General features: G+C 45.7%; 1 protein-coding gene across 1 annotated transcript; it reads right to left on the reverse strand.

The window, feature by feature from the left end:
• Window positions 1-16,341: 16,341 nt before the first annotated feature.
• On the reverse strand, window positions 16,342-16,987 carry LOC142862576 (malignant T-cell-amplified sequence 1-like). The gene has a single exon (XM_075995568.1). The coding sequence runs from the start codon at window positions 16,981-16,983 to the stop codon at window positions 16,474-16,476; it is 510 nt and encodes a 169-aa protein (XP_075851683.1). The 5' UTR covers window positions 16,984-16,987; the 3' UTR covers window positions 16,342-16,473.
• Between the last annotated feature and the right edge of the window lie 1,593 nt (window positions 16,988-18,580).

An 18,580-nucleotide genomic window follows, 5' to 3' on the forward strand; every position in this document is an offset into this window, starting at 1 on the left:
AGAAAGAAAGAAAGAAAGAAAGAAAGAAAGAAAGATTGCTCATTGATCATAACCAGTTACAGAGCCCTTTGTTCCTTCTCGACTCCCACTGCTCCACTTTACCAGGCTAAAATAAAATCAAATAAAATAAGGCCAGGCGTGGTGGCTCACACCTGTAATCCTAGCACTCTGGGAGGCCAAGGCGGGCGGATTGCTCGAGGTCAGGAGTTCAAAACCAGCCTGAGTAAGAGCGAGACCCCGTCTCTACTATAAATAGAAAGAAATAAATTGGCCAACTACTACGTATATAGAAAAAATTAGCCGTGCATGGTGGCACATGCCTGTAGTCCCAGCTACTTGGGAGGCTGAGGCAGGAGGATTGATGGAGCCCATGTGTTTGAGATTGCAGTGACCAAGGATACAGTGTACCCTGTTCGATAGACAGAGGCAGACCCTGTCACTCACCTGAAAACTATACAAATATTAGGTACCCTAATAATTAAAAATTAAGCAAAAGGGGTTGGGCATGGTGGCCCATGCCTATAATCCTAGCAGTCTGGGAGGCCTAGGCGGGTGGATTGCTCAAGGTCAGGAGTTCAAATCCAGCCTGAGCAAGAGCAAGACCCTCTCTACTATAAATAGAAAGAAATTAATTGGCTAACTAAAAATATATATCTATAGAAAAAATTCGCCAGGCACGGTGGCGCATGTCTGTAATTCCAGCTACTATGGAGGCTGAGACAGAAGGATCACTTGAGCGCAGGAGTTTGACATTGCCGTGAGCCAGGCTGACGCCACAACACTCTAGGGCGGGCAACACAGTGACACTCCATCTCTCAAGAAAAAGACAGCAAAAAAGAAAGGAGGAGAGGCTGGGCGCGGTGGCTCATGCCTGTAATCCTAGCTCTCTGGGAGGCCGAGGCGGGCGGATTGCTCCAGGTCAGGAGTTCGAAACAAGCCTGAGCAAGAGCGAGACCCCGTCTCTACTATAAATAGAAATTAATTGGCCAACTAATATATATAGAAAAAAGTAGCCAGGCATGGTGGCACATGCCTGTAGTCCCAGCCACTTGGGAGGCTGAGGCAGAAGGATTGCTTGAGCCCAGGAGTTTGAGTTTGCTGTGAGCTAGGCTGACGCCATGGCACTCATTCTAGCCTAGGCAACAAAGTGAGACTCAGTCTCAAAAAAAAAAAAAAAAAAAGAAAAGAAAGGAGAGAGAGAGAAGAAAGAAAGAGAGAGAAAGAGAGAGAGAGAGAAACAAAGACAGAAAGACAAAGTCATACTGAGAATATTGATCCAAGAGCGACACCTAGCGACCATATATAGCCACCACCATCGACAGAGTCATACTGACAATATTGATCCAAGAGCGACACCTAGCGACCATATATAGCCACCACCATCTACGGCCCAATGCACCAGAGGCAACGGAGGCTAAGGGCAACATGGAGTCGACTTGGGAGGGGGGGGGCATGGCGTCCTCCGCAGCAGCCGATTCCCAGGCAGGCACACGAGCCGAGCCCAGGACGTCGTTCTCAGCGCCGTGAAAGGGAGCGGGAGCGAGAAAATCATGACAAAGTGACAGCAGCTCCCTTTGTAGCTCATCAGCACAGCGATCGCGTGTTCACACGCACGTGTGATCCCTGCCTCCTAGTGTGTCCGCACATCCCCCGTTTAATGTGAAGCGAGGGGGGTTTGGCTCCTGTTGCCCCCTGCACCCAACTGGTCTTACTGGACTATTTTCCTGTGTCTTCCGTTAGTACCAAATGTTCTGCTCCTGTATCTATCAGGAAGCTGACTGGGTTCCCCTCCACTTGCTAAGTTACCCTAGTTTTGGGAAGGGGGACCGAACCCCATCTTCCCTATTCGTCTATCAGCTGTCCTGCAACCATGACTTTTTCAGGACCTCCAAGTCTTCGCCCCCCTCTCTTTTGGGGCACTCTCAGGCCCAATGTCCATGCTCTTTGCAATTGGCACATTGATCCTTGCCTAGCCTTTCCCGCCGTGGCCTTTCCCTATCCTCTGACCCTATCTGCCCCCCTCTTGTGGCGGCTGGCAAGATTTTAGCCATCTCTGTTTGCTTTCCGTGTTTCTACAGCTTGGAATTTTCTATCTTCTATCCTGATCCTCTCTAACCTCTCTTCTAGCGTCTCTCTATTGTTATAGACCTTCTCTGCCATTTTTAACAGGTCCTGCAGAGTCTTCTCGCCCAATCTATCTATTCTCTGCACCTTGCGCCTAATGTCGGGGGCCGCCTGATTGACAAACACCATCATAACAGCTCCCTTACTCTCCTCCATTGTGGGATCTATGGGGGTGTACTGCCGGAAGAAATCTATGATCCTCTCTAAGTATGCTGCCGGGCTCTCTGGCCCCTGACGAACATCTCCTACCTTGGCCAAATTGGTCGGCTTTCGCACCGCCATATGGAGACCGGCCATCAGAGTCTGGCGGTAGACCCGGAGACGCTCCCTACCTTCAGCCTCATTGTAGTCCCAAAGCGGACGTTCAAGGGGAAAAGTTTGGTCGATGGTTGTCGGGTTTGTAGTAGGTCTGCCGTCCTCCCCGGAACCAGCTTCCGCGCCTCCCCTGAATCCTTTCTCTTTCCTCCGTTGTGAAGAGCACCTTAAGCAGCTGCTGGCAGTCATCTCAGGTGGGCTGATGAGTAAAAAGAACAGAGTCTAAAAGATTAATTAGGTCTCTCAGATTCTCGGAGATTGGAGTCCGGCAACACTGGCGTCCCAACGGACCGCGTGCCCTCTCCTTTCTGGCCTCTTTAACTGCAAGAACTTCTGCCTTTCCCCTCGGGGCAGGTAAGAGGGCCTTCAGCCAGGGTGGCGGGTCTAGAACCAAGTCTTGCCAGACCACGATATAGGGGATCTGATCAGGATGGCCGTGGTGGCCAGATACCACCCCTTTTAATTTTTCGATCAAGGAGGCATCAAACGAGACCTACCGGGGCCACCCCACTCCAAACGTGGGCCACTCGGCCTCACAAAGGGTAAAAAACTTTCCCTTCTTGACCTCCATGGACAGGTAGTGTGCCCTTGCCCTGAGATCCTTAAAATGGCTCACCAGGATGGACAACGGCGTTGTTAGAGCCTGTCCCATGGCTAGTCGATAATAGGCAGATGTGCAAACCGATATTCCGCAGTTGGGGCACTGGGGACAAGGATCTGAATCCCTAGCCTTTCACTCCCTACGGAGGTAACGGCTGTGCCCCTCCCGCATAGCCACTCCTGGCACGGGCGGCAGGAGATACGCTGTGTGCTGCCAGCCCATGCAGGGGAATACTCACCTGGAGGTTCTAGTCGCCCCTGCGGATCTTTTCGTGGGTCGGTCCCCTGATTCCACGGCCCCAGCCTGAAAACCCATGCAACCCTGATGGGTTCTCGGGCTGAAGCCATAGAACCCAGAGACTCCAACAAGCCAATGAGAGATGTCACACTCACTCACACACACACACACACACAGAAAGCCAGCGACCAACAAAGCAGACAACAGGCCGGGCGCGGTGGCTCACGCCTGTAATCCTAGCACTCTGCGAGGCCGAGGCGGGCGGATTGCTCAAGGTCAGTAGTTCAAAACCAGCCTGTTACCTGCTAGAAGCAAACTTGAAAAAAAAAAAATGAAAAAACAAAACCAGCCTGAGCCTGACCCCGTCTCCACCATAAAAATAGAAAGAAATTAATTGGCCAACTAATATATATATATATAAAAATCAGCCGGGCATGGTGGCTTGTGCCTGTTGTCCCAGCTACTCGGGAGGCTGAGGCAGGAGGATCGCTTGAGCCCAGGAATTTGAGGTTGCTGTGAGCTAGGCTGACGCCAAGGCACTCACTCTGGCCTAGGCAAGAAAGCGAGACTCTGTCTCAAAAAAAAAAAAATAAAAAAAAAATAAAAACAAAGCAGACAACAGACAAGTGGACAGTGAGGTAAACAGACAACCTAACCTAGTCTGGACCTGCTCCCCGGTCTCCTCCTGACCGAGCCCTTGGCTACAAGGTCAGCTCCGGAGTCCAAACGGGGCCAGAGGACGTCTCCGCCTGGCTCCTACCGGCGACCCACCAGCGCGTGCGCCTCGGTCCTGTGCCGGCGTCCTGATCCGGGGTCCTGCAAGGGGATTCCGCGTCCCTTGCCCAACACCCCACCCGGCTGGTCCGGGGAGGATTTTCACACTCCTCCCTCAGCCCTGAGTTCTACCCGGTAGTCTGTGGGGAAGGCAGATCCGGGACGAGCCCCCAAATGTTAGGGACCGACCTTCCACAGCCCCACCGGACAGAAAAGCAGAGACATCGAGGATGCGATCACGCAAGAGGAGGTTTATTTTCTGGCTAGCCAGGGTCCGAGCCCCAGAGCACGCACGCAGTGGCCACTCTCACAGGCAAAAGCCCGACCGGAACTACGGCATGCCTTTTATCCCCAGGGTGCACGAGCTGCGCACAAGCCGACTGCGCATGCGTCATGCGTTGACCTTTAAAATGATTGGTTGCCCACTATTGCCTTTTGAAATAATTGGCGGGTTGGTTGCCGTCTATTGCCTGATAGGCCAGTCGCCCGTGCTTCAATGACCTCATCCCATAATTCCCCTTACAGCGGTGTAGCAAGCAAGCAATGACCAGAAGCAAAGGTTTGCGGTTAGCTCATTGCCCCACCCAAGTAAATTCCCGGCAATTGGAAGAATTCCTCTGCCCTTCCTCTAGCCTACAAATTCCTCTGCCCTACACCAGCACACCTATAATCCTAGCTCTCTGGGAGGCTGAGGCGGGAGGATTGCTGGAGGTCACGAGTTCAAACTAGCCCGAGAAAGATCAAGACACCATCTCTACTATAAATAGAAAGAAATTAATTGGCCAAGTAATATATATAGAAAGAAAAATTAGCGGGGCATGGTGGTGCATGCCTGTAGTCACAGCTACTTTGGAGGCTGAGGCAGGAGGATTGCTTGAGCCCAGGAGGTTGAGGTTGCCATGAGCTAGGCTGAGGCCATGGCACTCACTCTAGCCTGGGCAACAAAGTGAGACTCTCTCTCAAAAATTAAATGAATGCATGCATGCATGAATGAATGAACACACGAAGGAATAAATAAATAAATAAATAAATAAATAAATAAATAAATAAATAAATAAATGTATGTTAAAACATACATAAAGGGAGGGTTCTCTGCTTTAGCCATTATTGTGGTTAATCATTTCTCTGGTCTCAGCTCTGCCAAAAACAAGGCCTGTGGGGCTGGGGACCGCTCAGGAGTTATAAGAAAAGATTTAACTCCTCTTGTGGATAGAGGGCAGACTACAAGTTTCCAAAATCAGGGGATGGGGGGGAAGTTTTAAAAGGACACAATATCTTTCTGTTCTTTATTTTTTTTCCCCTCTCTCCAGACCATTCCCTCTATTACACTGTGAAATTCATGATGTTAAATAGTTGTTCCTGGGAGGAACTTTGTGGTCGGCAATGTTAAGTAGGAAGGGTGTTTTATATGTTTCCAAGACATCATAAAAAATTCAGCAGAAAAATCTAGGATCATTAGGGAAATGAATGAGTTTCCTCTCCTCAATGTTGAGCTACCACAACAAGCTGCAGGAGGACCGTCCCGGACACCTATCCACTGACAGAAGCCCCAGGGGAAAATGTGGCTCACCCTATTCATTTAGAAATGTATACCTTCGAATCAATAAAATTTCCCCGACCCGGGTTACTGTAGTCAAGTCCCTTCAATCCAATAGCTAAGGCCATTTGGCCTCAGTCCACAACCAAGGAAGGCCCACTCTGTGAGACCAAAGAGTGAGGTGCCCAAAAGGAATAATGACAGGCACCCACGTGCACGCACACAGAGACACGGTCCAATACACCGTGTTCACCGTGTTTCTGACTCAGGGAAACTGGAAGATGGTTTGGAACCGTCAGGATCAACTTTGCATTTCTTCCAGGACAGGAGAATTCACAGGAAGAGAAAATACATTGTTCTCGGCCTATGATAAAAAGCCACAAGTGGTTCTAGAATTCATTCTGTGATTTAAATTTTTAAAAGATATTCCATAAAACTAAGAAAAACCCCGCAGCAGATTCCAAAGCGGACCTCCACACCTGGGGTGGGGGTGGGGGGTCCACTCTTAAGCTCCCAACATCACCTGACTTTACCCATCCCCATGTCTGATCAAAGTGGTGACTAGGTGACACCTAACTACCGCTGCCAGTGTCAGCCAGACAAGAAGGGACCCTCTGACGGGGCTCACAGCAATTTTTTTTTTTTTGTAAAGCTTGCTTCCATTTTCAACCTAGGTGTACAGGTATACCCTTGAAAGGAATGCTTGTATTAAGGAAACAGGAAGTATTTTTTTTCAGTCATTTATTTGGTCCTCAATCCTCATTATTTATCATCTCCCCCCTACACACACACACACACAGGTTGGCTCTTCTCTGCAGAGAAGCTGCTGAAGATTGTTTATCCACCGAATGCTTTCTGTTGACAGTATCTAAGACGACAAGCAGTACCAGGCATTCTGCTCTAAGATTAAAATTTCATCTATCAGTATGGTCCTATTTTACTTCTTGTGTGGGTTTAGTGGGTTTCATAAAAGCTGATCTTGACTTCCACAACAGAGACGAGTGGGTTTTTGTTATGTTTGTGTAGTTCTGTAGGGCTGGTGCCTTCCCAGAAGCGATCATCTTCCTAAGTAGGCTATATCCCACGAACTTGGGAAGGTGCAACGAGTGACTTGTCGACCACGCTTCCATGACAGGATGTATCTGAATCTGTGACTGGAAGGGGTCGGTATCTGACCAGAGAGCACTGCCAGAGGAGGAGACGTTTCATTTCTTTTCCTAAATTTTACCTGGCCATAGCAGATGTCTCTGTTTCCCTAGGACGTGGTATTTTTCCTCACAAGCAGTTTGAATGGCTCCATGGGCCTCTAGACTGACTGCAAAGCACAGACTCCCCGATCTGCACCCGTTGGCTCTGTCTATCCAAAAAGGGCCTCCAGGGCTCTCCTCTGTGGGGTATATACTCTCAGAGGTGGCACAGTATGGTTGGTAGGGGGATATGCTTTATTGGGAAAACTGAGAGTTTGAACCCCACCGTTTCATTTGTTAGCAACTTTAACTTTGTCAATTCACATTGCCCTGTTGAGGCCCAGTCACCTAAAGGGTAGGAAATGGAATGGATAGATTGAACTATCTCTCTCTCTCTCTCTCTCTGTCTCTGTCTCTGTCTCTCTCTCTCTGTCTCTCCTCTCTTTTTCTTTTCTTTTCTCTTCTTTTGGCAGGCTCTCACTCTGGTTCCCAGGCTAAAGGGCAGTGGCATCGTCATAGCTCACTGCCACCTCAAACTCCTGGCATCCAGTGATCCTCTCACCCAGGCTTCCCAAAGTGCTAGGATGATGAAGTTCTTGTTTTTGTTTTTCGTTTTTTTTTTTTTTTTTTTTCATCTGATGTCTTTTAGGGTCATAGATTCAGAAATGTAGATCTGTTCTTTGAACTCATCCTAGGGGCTAATTGGGATTCTAATAGCTGCTCCTCAGAATTTCAGCAGTACTGCCAGGGAGGGAGGGAGGGAGGGAAGGAGTGAAGAAACAGCATCTGACAAATATGGTGGCACAGGCCTATAGTCCCAGAGATTCATGAGGTTGAGGCAGGAGGATCCATGGAGCCCAGGTGTTTGAGGTTGCAGTGACCAAGGATGCATTGTACCCTGTTCGATAGAGGGAGACAGACCCTGTCCTCCCCTGAGAACTTTACAAATATTAGGTACCCTAATAATTAAAAATTAAGCAAAAGGGGTTGGGCACGGTGGCCCATGCCTATAATCCTAACACTCTGGGAGGCTGAGGTGGATGGATTGCTCAAGGTCAGGAGTTCAAAACCAGCCTGAGCAAGAGCAAGACCTTCTCGACTATAAATACAAAGAAATTAATTGGCCAAATAAACACACCAAAACACACACACACACACACACACACAATAAGCCGGGCATGGTGGTTCATGTCTGTAGTCCCAGCTACTCTGGAGGCTGAGACAGAAGGATCACTTGAGCCCAGGCGTTTGAAGTTGCTGTGAGCTAAGCTGACGCCATAGCACTCTAGCCTGGGCACCAAAAGTGAGACTCTGTCTAAAAAAAAAAAAAAATTAAGGACAAGGGACTTAACAGAAAAAGCAGGGAGGGAGAGATAAAAACTTCCATTGCTCTCTCTCTCTCTCTCTACGAAGGAAAGATTAAAAGAGATAAGCAGGGAGGGAGAGATAAAAATTTGTCTCAGGCCCAGCACACCTGTAATCCTAGCTCTCTGGGAGGCTGAGGTGGGAGGATTGCTAGAGGTCAGGAATTCAAACCAGCCTGAGCAAGAGTAAGACCCCATCTCTACTGTAAATAGAAAGAAATTAGTCCGGGCTAAGTGGCTAACGCCTGTAATCTTAGCTCTCTGAGAGGCCGAAGTGGGAGGATTGCGAAAGGTCAGGAGTTCAAAACAAGCCTGAGCAAGAGTATGACCCCGTCTCTACTATAAATAGAAATAAATTAATTGGCAAACTAATACATATAGAAAAAATTAGCCGAGCATGGTGGCACATGCCGGTAGTCCCAGCTACTTTGGAGGCTGAGGCAGCAGGATGCTTGAGTCCAGGAGTTTGAGGTTCCTGTGAGCTAGGCTGATGCCACAACATTCACTCTAGCCTAGGCAAGAAAGCGAGACTCTGTCTCAAAAAAAAAAAAAAAAGAAAAAAAAGAAATTAATTGGCCACCTAATATATATAGAAAGAAAAATTAGCTGGGCATGGTGGCACATGCCTCTAGTCCCAGCTACTCAGAAGGTTGAGACAGAAGGATCACTTCAACCCAGGATTTTGAGGTTGCTGTGAGCTAAGCTGATGCCATAGCACTCTAGCCTGGGCACCAAAAGTGAGACTCTATCTCAAAAATAAAAATTAGGAAAAAGGGACTTTCCAGCAAAAGCAGTGAGGAAAGATAAAAATTTCTCTCTCTCTCTCTCTCTCTCTCTCTCTCTCTCTCTCTCTATATATATATATATATATATATATATATATATTCAGAGTAAAAAAGTTAAGCAGGGAGGGAGGGAGAAAAATTACTCTCTCTGTCTCTCTCTTTATTTATATATACATATATATATATCTGCTATAGACATAATAAAAGAGATAAGCAGTGAGGGAGAGATAAAAATTACTCTCTCTCTCTCTATATATATATATATATGTCTGCTATAGACAGAATAAAAGACATAAGCAGGGAGGGAGAGATAAAAATTTCTCTCAGGCCCAGCACACCTGTAATCCTAGCTTTCTGTGAGGCCGAGGTTGGAGGATTGCTCGAGGTCAGGAGTTCAAACCAGCCCGAGTAGGACCAAGACACAATCTCTACTATAAATAGAAAGAAATTTTTTGCCCAAGTAATATATATAGAAAGAAAAATTAGCCGGGCGTGGTGGCACATGCCTGGAGTCCCAGCTAATTGGGAGGCTGAGGCAGGAGGATTGCTTGAGCCCAGGAGGTTGAGGTTGCTGTGAGCTAGGCTGACGCCACGGCACTCACGCTAGCCTGGGCAACAAAGTGAGACTCTGTTTCAAAAAAATAAAAATCTAAATAGATAAAAGGTAAAGTGAACAGAACAATAAAAACTTGAAAAGTAGGGGAAAGCTTACAGAATTAATAAGGACACAAAGAAAGGAAATATCTGTGAATAGCCGTTGCAGTGTGTTTGTGTTTTAAGTCGTGGTGTTACAAAGGAGTCCAAAACTTAAAAACTATGGAAAACTCTAGGAAGTGAAAACACTGACAGTAAGCTAAGATTCACGTATTATTGGAGAAAGACATTTCTGAAGATAAATTGACGGTGGCCTAGGTGTCCAGGGCTTATAAAACCTACAGTAGTGATTGGTCACGTCCCAGGCCATCACATTCACTGACCCCTGACTAACTCACAGACTCACCCAGGGCCACCTCCCACCCTGCGAGCTCCATTCACGGTGAGTGCCCTCGACAGGTGTCCCACCACACAGAAACCTAGTACACCGCATTTCTTCAATTATTATAAGTAGCTGCACATTTCTTTGAACCATAGGTGTACAATACACCTCCAGGCATACTTAGAGGGTGGGAGAGGAGGGAAGTGGCCAATCTTCATTTATTATTGGGTAACATGGAGGCAGGGGAGGCAGTTTTCTCCCCGTCCTCCTCCTCCTCCTCCTTTCTCCCCTTCTACCTTGTTTTGTTTCTTCCTTCCTTTTCCTGTATTCCTCTCCCAGTTCCCCCCTTCCATTGCCTTGATAGATTTGGATCAGATGTAGACATTTTCTAGGTCGGGCTTTAATCAGACTCTGGGAGTAGGAAAATACTAAACTTCCATTCCCATGACGCAAGGGAATGGAAGTCTGTCTGCCATTTAGTGCTGTGCCTTTCTGATATTTAGTGTTTTCTGGAAATTCTACCTGTCTGCTATTCCACTAGAATATGTCCCCTCGATCACTACTGCGTGCCCAATCCCAGCTTTTTAGTGAGCGTCATCTATGATGGTGACGATGCAGTGTGGGGACTCCCTCTGTCTGGTGCCTGAAACTCGCTCATGTGGGGTTTTCATATCAGGATAGCAAGCAGCTCGCCTTTAAATAATCTGGCTGGGCCTGGCGGCTCACGCCTGTGATCCCAGCGACTCGGGAGGCAGAGATGGGAGCACGGCTTGAGCCCAGGAGTTGGAGATGAGCCTGGGTAACATGGTGAGACCCCATCTGTACCAAAAAAAAAGGAAAAAATAATGACTCCGGGTGTGGCAGCATTTGCCTACAGTCCCAGCTACTCAGAAGGCTGAGGTGGAGAGGATCACTTGAGCCCTGGAGTTGGAGGTTGCTGTGAGCTACGATCAGGCCATGGCGGCCTGGGAGATGACAGAGTGAAAGAAATCCTGTCCTAGAAAAAAAAAATAAAAAGCAAAACAAAAATTGATAACATAACTTGTAAGTCTCGGTGTTACCAAAGGGTCGTCGGTCACTTGTCCACGAGGCCGAATGAGGAGGACCAGCAGTTGGAGGAGGAAAGAGAGAGGGAGTCTACTTTGCCGGCAAAGGAGGAAGTATGGTAGACCTTGTCATCTCAACCCCCCAACTTTCCTGACCATAGGCCTAGGCAGAAATACAGAGCTTTTAAAGGGAGGGTTCTGGCCAGGGGTGGTGGCTCATGCCTGTGATCCTAGCACTCTGGGAGGCCGAGGCGGACGGATTGCTCGAGGTCAGGAGTTCGAAACCAACCTGAGCAAGAGCGAGACCTCGTCTCTACTATAAACAGAAAGAAATTAATTGGCCAACTAATGTATATATAGAAAAAATTAGCTGGGCATGGTGGTGCGTGCCTGTAGTCCCATCTACTTGGGAGACTGAGGCAGGAGGATCGCTAGAGCCCAGGAGCCTGAGGTTGCCGTGAGCTAGGCTGATGCCACGGCACTCGCTCTAGCCTGGGCAACAAAGAGAGACTCCGTCTCAAAAAATTAAATGAATGAATGAATGAATGAATGAATAAATAAATAAATAAATAAATGTTAAAAAATACATAAAGGGAGGGTTCTTTTTTTTTATAGTTTAATGTATTTTAGTAGCAAACTTACAGGAACAGCACAGAAGACAGACAACATTAAAAACATGTACTTGCATGTAGGACAACTCAGTTAGAAAAGTATAGTGAATGGATGGAATCTACTGTATGATAAAAATGCTACAAATACCATTTAGTTGCTGTCAATAAGAAATTTACTTGTTTTAAAAAAATCCAAATGCTGGCATTGTCCAGAAAAATTTAACAGGTTTATTTATAATTGTTATAAAGTTGAACTGCTGAAACTTGTTCACTGAAACATTTGACTTGCATTACTGCTTCACATCCTGCATTTATTTTAGAAAGTCACACACTAATGAAAATGGAAAAACTGCCAATACCTGATTTCTGTCCCCTATTTTTCCACTTGAAATCATATACTTAGGTACCTTTTGACCCCATGGGGAAAAAAAAATCTAACATTTAGAACTACCAATAACAAGAAGAAGAGAAACTTATTTTTTGAGAATGAAGTGTTTTCCCATCATACTGGATTCTTATGGAACACATTTTGTATTCCTGCTTGAGCCCAGGCGGTTGAGGTTACCATGAGCTAGGCTGACGCCATGGCACTCACTGTAGCCTGGGCAACACAGTGAGACTCTGTCTCAAAAAATTAAATGAATGCATGCATGAATGCATGAATGCATGAATGAATGAATGAATGAATGAATAAAAGTATGTTAAAAAATACATAGAGGGAGGGTTCTCCGCTTTAGCCATTATTGTGGTTAATCATTTCGCTGGTTTCAGCTGGGCAAAAAACAAGCCCTGTGAGGCTGGGGACCGCTCAGGAGTTTTAAGAAAAGATTTAACTCATCTTGGGGATAGAGGCCAGACTACAAGTTTCCAAAATCAGTGGGTGGAGGGGAAGTTTTAAAAGGACACAAAATCTTTCTGTCCTTTATTTTTTTTCCCTCTCTCTAGACCATTCCCTTTATTACACTGTGAAATTCATGATGTTAAATAGTCGTGCCTGGGATGAACTTTGCGGTTGGCTATGTGAAGTAGGAAGGGTGTTTTATATGTTTCCACGACATCATAAAAAATTCAGCAGACTCATCTAGGATCGTTAGGGAAATGAATGATTTTCCTCTCCTCAATGTGGAGCTACCACAACAGGCTGCGGGAGGACCCTCCCGGACACCTATCCACGGACAGAGGCCCCTGGGGAATGTGTGGCTCACCCTATTCATTTAGAAATGTATACTTTGGAATCAATAAAATTTCCCCCACCCGGGTTACTGTAGTCAAGTCCCTTCAATCCGATCGCTGAGGCCGTTCGGCCTCAGTCCACGACCAAGGAAGGCCGACTCTGTAAGACCAAAGAGCGAGGTGCCCAAAAGGAATAAGGACAGACACCCACGTGCACGCACACAGACACACGGTCGAATACACCGTGTTCACCGTGTTTCTGACTCAGGGAAACTGGAAGATGGTTGGGAACCTTCAAGATCAACTTTGCATTTTTTCCAGGACAGGAAAATTCATAGGAAGAGAAAATACATTGTTCTCGGCCTATGATAAAAAGCCACAAGTGGTTCTAGAATTCATTCTGTGATTTAAATTTTTAAATGATATTCCATAAATTAAAAAAAAAAAAACAAAAAACCAAGATAAAACAGAAACAAGGAAAAGAAAAAAACAAAAACCTGGGCCGAGGCCTACTGTGAGGGAGGGGAGGCAGGGAGGGAGCGGGAGGAGGGTCGCCTCCAGGGGACAACAGGGTGGGTGGGGTGGACAGAGACCCCCTGGAGGCTAGAGCTGCCTCAGGGCTGGCGGGCCCAGGAAGAACCTTGTTCAACATGGCAGGAGATTTGAAAGCCAACCTCCATACCTGGGGTGGGAGTGGGGTTCCCTCTTAAGCTCCCAACATCACCTGATTTTACCCATCCCCATGTCTGATCAAAGTGGCGACTAGGTGACACCTAACTACCGCTGCCAGTGTCAGCCAGACAAGAAGGGACCCTCTGACTGGGCTCACAGCGATTTTTTTTTTTTTTTTTTTTGTAAAGCTTGCTTCCATTTTCCACCTAGGTATACAGGCATACCCTTTAAATGAATGCTTGTATTGAGGAAACAGGAAGTATTATTTTTCAGTCATTTATCTGGTCCTCAATCATTATTTATCATCTCCCCCCCACACTCACACACACAGGTTGGTTCATCTCTGCAGAAAAGCTGCTGGAGATTGTTTGTCCACCGAATGCTTTCTGTTGACAGTATCTAAGATGACAAGCAGTGCCAGGCATTCTGCTCTAAGATTAAAATTGCATCTATCAGTATGGTCATATTTTACTTCTTGTGTGGGTTTAGTGGGTTTCATAAAAGCTGATCTTGACTTCCACAACGGAGATTAGTGGGTTTCTGTTGTGTTTGTGTAGTTCTGTAAGGCTGGTGCCTTCCCAGAAGCAATCATCTTCCTAAGTAAAATGTATCCCAGAAATTTGGGAAAGTTGCAAAGAGTGACTTGTCCACGACCCTTACATTAAAGGATGTATCTGAATCTGTGACTCTAAGGCATCGGTATCTGACCAGAAAGCATTGCCAGAGGAGGAGACATTTCATTTCTTTTCCTAAATTTTACCTGGCCATAGCAGATGTCTCTGTTTCCCTAGGACGTGGTATTTTTCCTCACAAGCAGTTTGACTGGCTCCATGTGCCTCTAGACTGACTGCAAAGCACAGACTCCACGATCTGCACCCGTTGGCTCTGTGTATCCAAGCACAGCCTCCAGGGCTCTCCTCTGTGGGGCATATACTGTCAGAGGTGTCACAGTATGGTTGGTAGGGGGACATGCTTTATTGGGAAAACTGAGAGTTTGAACCCCAGCGTTTTATTTGTTAGCAAGGTGAACTTTGTCAATTCACAGGGCCCTGCTGAGGTCCAGTTGCCTAAAGGGTAAAAAATGCAATGGATAGATTCATCTCTCTCTCTCTCTCTCTCTCTCTCTCTATATATATATATATATATATATATATATATATATATATCTGCTATAGACAGAATAAAAGAGATAAGCAGAGAGGGAGAAATAAAAAATTCTCTCAGTCCCAGCACACCTGTAATCCTAGCTGTCTGGGAGGCTGAGGCAGGAGGATTGCTCGAGGTCAGGAGTTCAAACCAGCATGAGCAAGAGCAAGACACTATCTCTACTAAAAATAGAAAGAAATTAATTGGCCAAGTAATATATATAGAAAGAAAAATTAGCCAGGCATGGTGGCGCATGGCTGTAGTCCCAGCTACTTGGGAGGCTGAGGCAGGAGGATCGTTTGAGCCCAGGCGGTTGAGGTTGCCATGAGCTAGGCTGACGCCATGGCACTCACTGTAGCCTGGGCAACAAAGTGAGACTCTGTCTCAAAAAATTAAATGAATACATGCATGAATGCATGAATGAATGAATGAATGAATGAATGAATGAATAAATAAATAAATAAATAAAAGTATGTTAAAAAATACATAGAGGGAGGGTTGTCTGCTTTAGCCATTGTTGTGGTTAATCATATCACTGGTCTCAGCTCTGCCAAAAACAAGGCCTGTGGGGCTGGGGACCGCTCGCTTGGGAGTTTTAAGAAAAAATTTAACTCCTCTTGGGGATAGAGGCCAGACTACAAGTTTCCAAAATCAGGGGGTGGGGGGGAAAGTTTTAAAAGGACACAAAGTCTCTGTGTCCTTTATTTTTTTTTTCCCTCTCCCTAGACCATTGCCTCGATTACACTGTGAAATTCATGATGTTAAATAGTTGTGCCTGGGAGGAACTTTGCGGTCGGCTATGTGAAGTAGGAAGGGTGTTTTATATGTTTCCACGACATCATAAAAAATTGAGCAGACTCATCTAGGATCATTAGGGAAATGAATGATTTTCCTCTCCTCAATGTTGAGCTACCACAACAAGCTGCAGGAGGACCGTCCCGGACACCTATCCACTGACAGAAGCCCCAAGGGAATGTGTGGCTCACCCTATTCATTTAGAAATGTATACTTTGGAATCAATAAAATTTCCCTGACCCGGGTTACTATAGTCAAGTCCCTTCAATCCGATCGCTAAGGCCGTTCGGCCTCAGTCTATGACCAAGGAAGTCTGACTCTGTAAGACCAAAGAGCGAGGTGCCCAAAAGGAATAAGGACAGACACCCACGTGCACGCACACAGACACACGGTCGAATACACCGTGTTCACCGTGTTTCTGACTCAGGGAAACTGGAAGATGGTTTGGAACCGTCACGATCAACTTGCATTTCTTCCAGGACAGGAAAATTCCATGGCACTCACTCAAGCCTAGGCAACAAAGTGAGACTCTGACTCAAAAAATTAAATGAATGCATGCATGAATACATGAGTGAATGAATAAATAAATAAATAAATATGTTAAAAAATACATAGAGGGAGGGTGCTCCGCTTTAGCTATTATTGTGGTTAATCATGTCACTGGTCTCAGCTGGGCCAAAAACAAGGCATGTGGGGCTGGGGACTGCTCGGGAGTTTTAAGAAAAGATTTAATTCGACCTGGGGATAGAGGCCAGAGTACAAGTTTCCAAAATCAGGGGATGGGGGGGAAGTTTTAAAAGGACACAAAATCTTTCTGTCCTTTACTTTTTTTCCCTCTCTCTAGGCCATTCCCTTTATTACACTGTGAAATTCATGATGTTAAATAGTTGTGCCTGGGATGAACTTTGCGGTTGGCTATGTTAAGTAGGAAGGGTGTTTTTTGGTTTTTTTTTTTTTTGCTTGTTTGTTTTTTAGCATTTGTTGAATTTATTCAGCATAACCACAGATGCATTGTCTTGATGCTGTCACACACAGACACAAACCCAGATACAACACAATATCCATATTTAGCCCAAGTGCATTCCTTCTGAGGCTCATTCATATGTCTTCATATGCCACAGCCCATCATTTCAATAATGGATATTTTCAATGCCAATTCCTTTGTTGATTTTCTCAATATCTTCTGCAGACATCTTCATGACTCCAACACATAGAGCATGCTGTGTTCCTTCTGCCATGGCAGCAACAATGGTGTCTGCTGCAGCAGGGGAAAGCTTAGCTCCAGGAGAAGTTAAGCCTGGACACATGATATTCGCTCCACTGAGTACAAATTTGATGGCTCCTTTATCAACCTGCTGGTGTGGCAGGATAAAAGGATATTTGTGAAGTAACCTTAGGGTTGGGTAAAAAGGCCCCTCTCGTTGTCTAAAAAATAGTAATTCTCCATTTACTGTAAGGATTTCCATATGTTGATGGCATCGGACTATTTTGACAGGATCTTTCTTAGGCATGATTTGATGAAGCCATGGTTCAATACCTGGAAATTGCTGTATTAATTGGTTCTTAATACCCTTAATAACTGAAGTTTTCAACTGGATGCAGTTGGACACATTTTCCTTTTCATCAAATTTCTTAAACATGATCCAAGGTGAAGGGGGCGACGATAGGGAAGGGCCCCGAATGGGAAAGAAATTGAATTAGTAAGGGTATGGCAGATCCCCTTACACGAGGAAGGCCGGCACTGACAGTGGGAGCTGTTGTCCAGGAAGGGTGTTTTATATGTTTCCAGGACATCATAAAAAATTCAGCAGACTCATCTATGATCACTAGGGAAATGAATGATTTTCCTCTCCTCAGTGTTGAGCTACCACAACAAGCTGCAGGAGGACCATTCGGGACACCTATCCACTGCCAGAGGCCACTCGGGAATGTGTGGCTCACCCTATTCATTTAGAAATGTATACCTTGGAATCAATAAAATTTTCCCCACCCTGGTTACTGTAGTCAAGTCCCTTCAATCCGATCGCTAAGTCCATTCGGCCTCAGTCCACGACCGAGGAAGGCCCACTCTGTGAGACCAAAGAGCCCGGTGCCCAAAAGGAATAAGGACAGGCACCCACATGCACGCACACAGACACACGGTCCAATACACCGTGTTCACCGTGTTTCTGACTCAGGGAAACTGGAAGATGGTTGGGAACCTTCAAGATCAACTTTGCATTTATTTCAGGACAGGAAAAATCACAGGAAGAGAAAATACATTGTTCTCGGCCTATGATAAAAAGCCACAAGTTGTTGTAGAATTCATTCTGTGATTTAAATTTTTTTTGTTTGTTTGTTTTGCTTTTTTTTGAGACAGAGTCTCAACCTTGTGACGGGGCTCACAGCGATTTTTGTTTTTTTTTGTAAAGCTTGCTTGCATTTTCCCCCTAGGTATACAGGTATACCCTTTAAATGAATGCTTGTATTGAGGAAAGAGGAAGTATTTTTTTTCAGTCATTTATCTGGTCCTCAATCCTCATTATTTATCCCCCCGACATACACAGGTTGGTTCATCTCTGCAGAAAAGCTGCTGGAGATTGTTTATCCACCAAATGCTTTCTGTTGACAGTATCTAAGATGACAAGGAGTACCAAACATTCTGTCTCAAAAAAAAAATTAAGATAAAGGGGCTTATCAGAAAAAACAGGGAGGGAGAGATAAAAATTTCTCTTAGGCCCAGCACACCTGTAATCCTAGGTCTCTGAGAGGCGTTGGCCTGAGGATTGCTCAAGGTCAGGAGTTCAAACCAGCCAGAGCAATAGCAAGACCCCATCTCTACTATAAATCGAAAGAAATTAATTGGCCAAGTAATATGTATATATAGAAAGAAAAATTAGACGGGCATGGTGGCCCATGCCTGTAGTCCCAGCCTCTTGGGAGGCTGAGGCAGGAGGATTGCTTGAGCCCAGGCGGTTGAGATTGTTGTGAGCTAGGCTCATCTCCCCCCCAACACACACACACACAGGTTGGTTCATCTCTGCAGAAAAGCTGTTGGAGATTGTTTATCCACCAAATGCTTTCTGTTGACAGTATCTAAGATGACAAGCAGTACCAGGCATTCTGCTCTAATATTAAAATTGAATCTATCAGTATGGTCCTATTTTAATTCTTGTGTGGGTTTAGTGGGTTTCATAAAAGCTGATCTTGACTTTCACAACGGAGACCAGTGGGTTTCTGTCGTGTTTGTGTAGTTCT

Source organism: Microcebus murinus, chromosome 20 (assembly GCF_040939455.1).
Source record: "Microcebus murinus isolate Inina chromosome 20, M.murinus_Inina_mat1.0, whole genome shotgun sequence".
NCBI classification, from domain to species: Eukaryota; Metazoa; Chordata; class Mammalia; order Primates; family Cheirogaleidae; genus Microcebus; species Microcebus murinus.